This window comes from Rutidosis leptorrhynchoides, chromosome 5, assembly GCF_046630445.1.
Source record: "Rutidosis leptorrhynchoides isolate AG116_Rl617_1_P2 chromosome 5, CSIRO_AGI_Rlap_v1, whole genome shotgun sequence".
Classification (NCBI taxonomy): Eukaryota; Viridiplantae; Streptophyta; class Magnoliopsida; order Asterales; family Asteraceae; genus Rutidosis; species Rutidosis leptorrhynchoides.
The window spans coordinates 73,773,963-73,778,640 of NC_092337.1; the positions used below are offsets into that span (position 1 = coordinate 73,773,963).

The 4,678-nt window shown below is 33.0% G+C and overlaps 1 protein-coding gene across 1 annotated transcript; it reads left to right on the plus strand.

Annotated features, from left to right (window-relative positions):
- The first annotated feature begins 1,193 nt into the window (after nucleotides 1-1,193).
- Nucleotides 1,194-2,451, plus strand: LOC139848760 (uncharacterized). Its single transcript, XM_071838459.1, has 6 exons — nucleotides 1,194-1,211; nucleotides 1,253-1,351; nucleotides 1,728-1,764; nucleotides 1,848-2,020; nucleotides 2,112-2,178; nucleotides 2,321-2,451. Exons 1-6 carry the CDS (start codon nucleotides 1,194-1,196, stop codon nucleotides 2,449-2,451), a joined length of 525 nt encoding a protein of 174 aa, XP_071694560.1.
- The last annotated feature ends 2,227 nt before the right edge of the window (nucleotides 2,452-4,678 follow it).

The following is a 4,678-nucleotide window of genomic DNA, read 5'->3' on the forward strand; positions in this document are numbered from 1 at the left end:
CATTGATAATTAGGTCACTACTTGACTTGTCACTTGGAAGATAAAAAGAAACGGCGTTTGTTATTTTGCAATCGAACAAAAATGGCGAATTTGAAGGCGGCTGATTCTCCTCTTTGTCGTCGCATCATCCCCTCTTTTCTCGATTTTCTGAACTCTGGTTCGCACGCTCTCACTCTCACTATAATCTATTATATAATACTGATGTTTTATTTTTTATGTAATTTTAGTTCAAATTTTACCTTGTATGGTTTGCAATTATATTTAATAATCATTAACAGGTTTAATATCTTCTGTTAGTTTGATGATAACCGCTGATGGTTTTATTATTAAGCGTGACTAGTAAAATTAGGGTTTCTATGACAACTGAGACATACATTTTATTTGATACGTTATAATTTAGCTCAATGTTACTTTGTAGAAGCCAAAGCAATGATCGTTATTAGGGCTACTATTTTCTGTTAGAAAATTGACAGCTGCTTATCGCTTCATGTTAAGTAGTGAAATTAGGGAAAGTGGTGAAATTAGGGTTTTTATGACTTATGAGCACTTAGACATACATTATTTTGTGATTATTATTATTATTTTATTATGCAATTCAAAGAGAGTATTGTAAGATAAGTGGAGTAAGAAGGCTATGAAATGCAATATACTTACAAATGTTGAATGTGGTTGAGCTTTTTTTTTTTTTTTATTACACGTGAAAACAAACTTATATTTTCGTGCTTTTATGCTTAAAATTTTTGTATGCTAACAGCTCCTTCTTCATAATCTGTTTTTCAGTTGAACCTAGTTCTGTTAGTGATAAAGACAGTCTTCAAGTCGCAATAGACTGCTTATCTGAGGCTTTTAAGTTTGATTCCTCGTCTACTCACAATGTGCCAAAGTCTGATTCTCTGCTCCAGATTTTCAGTTCAAAACCAGATCAGGTTCGTGAGAAGTTTCAAGCCATATTATGTTCTAACAATGATCGTAGTCCCAAAATAATAGTTGTATTTTATTTTTATGTTCTTATCATAGTTTATTATTTATCAGTGAGTAATGTGTTTAGTGTGTGTCTTGTATCTAAAATAAAATGCTTTTACTTTAAACAAAAAGTAAGTTATATACTCTGCATATAAGAATAACCTTTCTTTCAGTTTGACTTGTTACATATAAAATACAAACCATCTTGATTCTTTACTTTGTGTACTTATATGACATCTGCTCTGCTGGTATCATAATAATTAATTATTTCTTATTTTGTATATTACAGAATGCTGTGATCAACGAAGAGAAGGGGGTTTCTGATGTATCTTCCACTGTTAATGATTCGGTGGTCAATTCCAAAAATCCCGAGGCCTCACAAACTTTGGTACTAATGTTCTGTAGTCCTTCCTATGTTTTGTTTTTGTTTTTAATTAGTTGAGATGGCAATTTGGACTGGTTGGGTAACGTGCGAAAACATGTTTGGTGGGGCTCATCCAAAACAGTTTTCATTATGTTTGTATTATAGTTTATCATTCATCAGTAAGTAATGTGTTAAGTATGTCTTGTGTCAAAAATAAAATGCATATATATATATTTTTTAAAGTGAGTTATACTCGTACATATAAGAATAACATTTCATTTTGTCCTGTTACAGATAAAATACAAACCAACCAACGTGATTCTTTGTGTACTTGTATCAATCACTTATGTTGGTATCATAATTAATGAATTAATTAATTCTTATTGTATGTATATCACAGAATGCTGCTGGGATGAAAGAGAAGGGTGTTGATAAAGGTAAGGTATATATGTCTCTCAGTATAGTTGTTTGTGACATGAAAATAGTTTGTACTAATCGATTGACTTTCTGCTACTTTTAGACCCCGTGGTTGTTAATTCATCATCCAAGAAGAAGAAGAAAAAGAAAAATAAAAGTGCTAGGAGAAAGAATCGGTCTGAGAAACTTTTGAAGAAGACTGATGATAGTGGAGGCTCTTCTTCCCAAAATAGCGGGAATTATCCTAAGTTTGAACTTGATGGTTATCCATTGGCAGTAATGTTCTCTCCCTTCTATGCTTTTTTCAAAAAAAAAAATTGATATATTCAGTATGTTTTATTTCTGATTATTTACTTGCTATGTGTAGAGGGAGGAAGACCGAGACATGATGAAAATGATGAATGAGTATAATCGTCGCAATCATGCCATTATCGGTAAGTTCTGATTCTTGTATTCATATGTTATCCTCCCATGTCAGCACATGAATAATCTCGTGGTATGCTTTTATTATTATAATTTGAATTGAATGTATTTATTAAGTATGAGATTACAAAATCTTTCATAATTAATTGGCAGCTGAACAAGGATTCGAAGGTGTTTCGGATCGACAGATAGGGAACCTATGGGAAATTGTGAGATCTATAGGTCAGATGGTTGGTGCTGATAGTGTTCGAATATCAACAACACAAGACAACAATATCAGTTGACCCGTAGATGCCGCTGCCCTTGAACTTCTGAGATTTGCATTTTGGTGGTGTTTGTTTGTAATGAAGACAACTGGTGTAATAAGTGGTTTGTGATCCAATATTTAAGTGTTGTGAACTAGTTGTTGGCAACTAGGTTTCTCTAGATAATTGAACTTGATGCTTTTGGTATTTGGTATTAAAGTTTGTGACTTTGTATGCAAATGTTTGCTAAACAATTTTATCCATGATATTTTGGTGTTTTACTGAATTATTTACATATTTGTGAGATAGAACTAGTATTTAAAAAAAGCTTATTTCACTAGTATAATTTATGTAATGAATTCACCAAAAGTATATTCATTTTTAAGTAAGGAAATAAATAATTGTAAATTGCTTATTGAAAACATCTCATTTTGCCCTAAAATGAGCAGATACACATCATCAACCTTATTCTATGTTCAGACACTTAAAATGATCTGTATATGGATCGTACCCGGCTCCGAGAAGAAAAGGGAAATGGACGAAGCCCACTAGCATGAAGCCCACTATCCTATTCTATGTTCAGACACTCAACGTTGTTATTTTGCCATGAAGCCCACTATCCTATTTTTCTAGCATGAACATGGGATGTGTGGAGAATGGAGCCTCATGTACTTATTGATATAAGTATTGCAGTAGATGATATAGTTATGGAGCCTCATTTACTTATTGGTATAAGTATGACCGTAGATGATATAATTATGGAGCCTCATTTACCTAATGTTTTCGAGCCTCGGTCGTGGATGTTGGTTATGTTCTTTTGTTTTCTTGTCTATCTTCGAGATCAAGATTTGTTATAAATTTTTTTGTTTCTTTGCCAAAAAATAAAATAAAAAAATGGGAGTACAAAAGAATGCCTCTATTTTACTTCATTGGTTCGCTTGCAAACGTAGTATCTCGGTGAAAGATTATCTTATCCGAAGGCATATTATAGCTCAACATAGTTCGGCTATGTGTGTTTGGTGTGAATCCGAGTCCGAATCCATCGAACATTTTCTCATTCATTGCCCTTGAACTTTCAATATTTGGTCCGCCTTATTTCAATGGTAGAACATTAGATGGGTCTTTCCGAACTCTATTTTGAATTTCTTGGCCGATTGATACCATAGAGTGGGAATTGAGGACAAAAAGTTTTGGAGGTTGATAGGACCGGCTACTCTTTGGGTCATTTGTGTAGCGACCCGACAAAATCGTCATTGACGGCGCCGTCTACTTAGGTCCCGTTACGTGGTCATAAGTCTTTTAAAACAACGTTTGACCAAAATATGTCGCATTCATTTCAAAAGTGAGGATGTTTCAAGGTTTACAAAGTAGTTCAACAACTAGTTACATTACAATGTTTAAAGTACAATTGAAACATATACGACACAATTTAAAGTAAGTCTGATAATGCTAAAAACGAACACATATTTCATAGCATTATCCCTCAAGAAAGACAAGCTTTTAGTTGCAATTGTTCTATTTACAAGTGATATTCGTTTAAATAATAAAAGGTGAAGACAAAAGACAGATTCAACGAATTGAAGACGCAAACGACCAAAAAGCTCAAAAGTACAAAATACAATCCAAGTGGTTCAATTTATTGATGAGAAACGTCTAAAAGTTACAAGAGTACGAGCTGCAAAACGCAAAGTACAAGATATTAAATTGTACGCAAGGACGTTCGAAAATCCGGAATCGGGACATGAACCAACTATCAACGCGCGATGCAACGGAGCTAAAATTACAAGTCAACTATGCACAAGAATATAATATAATATATATATATAATTATATAAAAATTATATATATTATATTATATAGTAAATAAATACGAGCAGCCCACGTTTTAATCACTTTGTGACCAGGAGAAGGCGGCCATGCGATCGCATGGCCTGGAAGAACAAAAGCCATGCGGTCGCATGGTTTACTGTAGCAGGCCACATTCTATAAAATGCACGAGTTCTGGCCGAAATAAAACACAATATAATTCAATCTACTCTCTATCTCTCGAATATATATATATATATTTATATTTATAATTTTAATTTTAATTTAAGATTAATAATAATAAGGTTATGGTAACGAATGTTGTAAGCTTGTAAGTCGAAATTCTGTCCGTGTAACACTACGCGATTAATACTCATTGTAAGTTATGTTCAACCTTTTTAAATTAATGTCTCGTAGCTAAGTTATTATTATGATTATTTAAATCGAAGTAATCGTGATG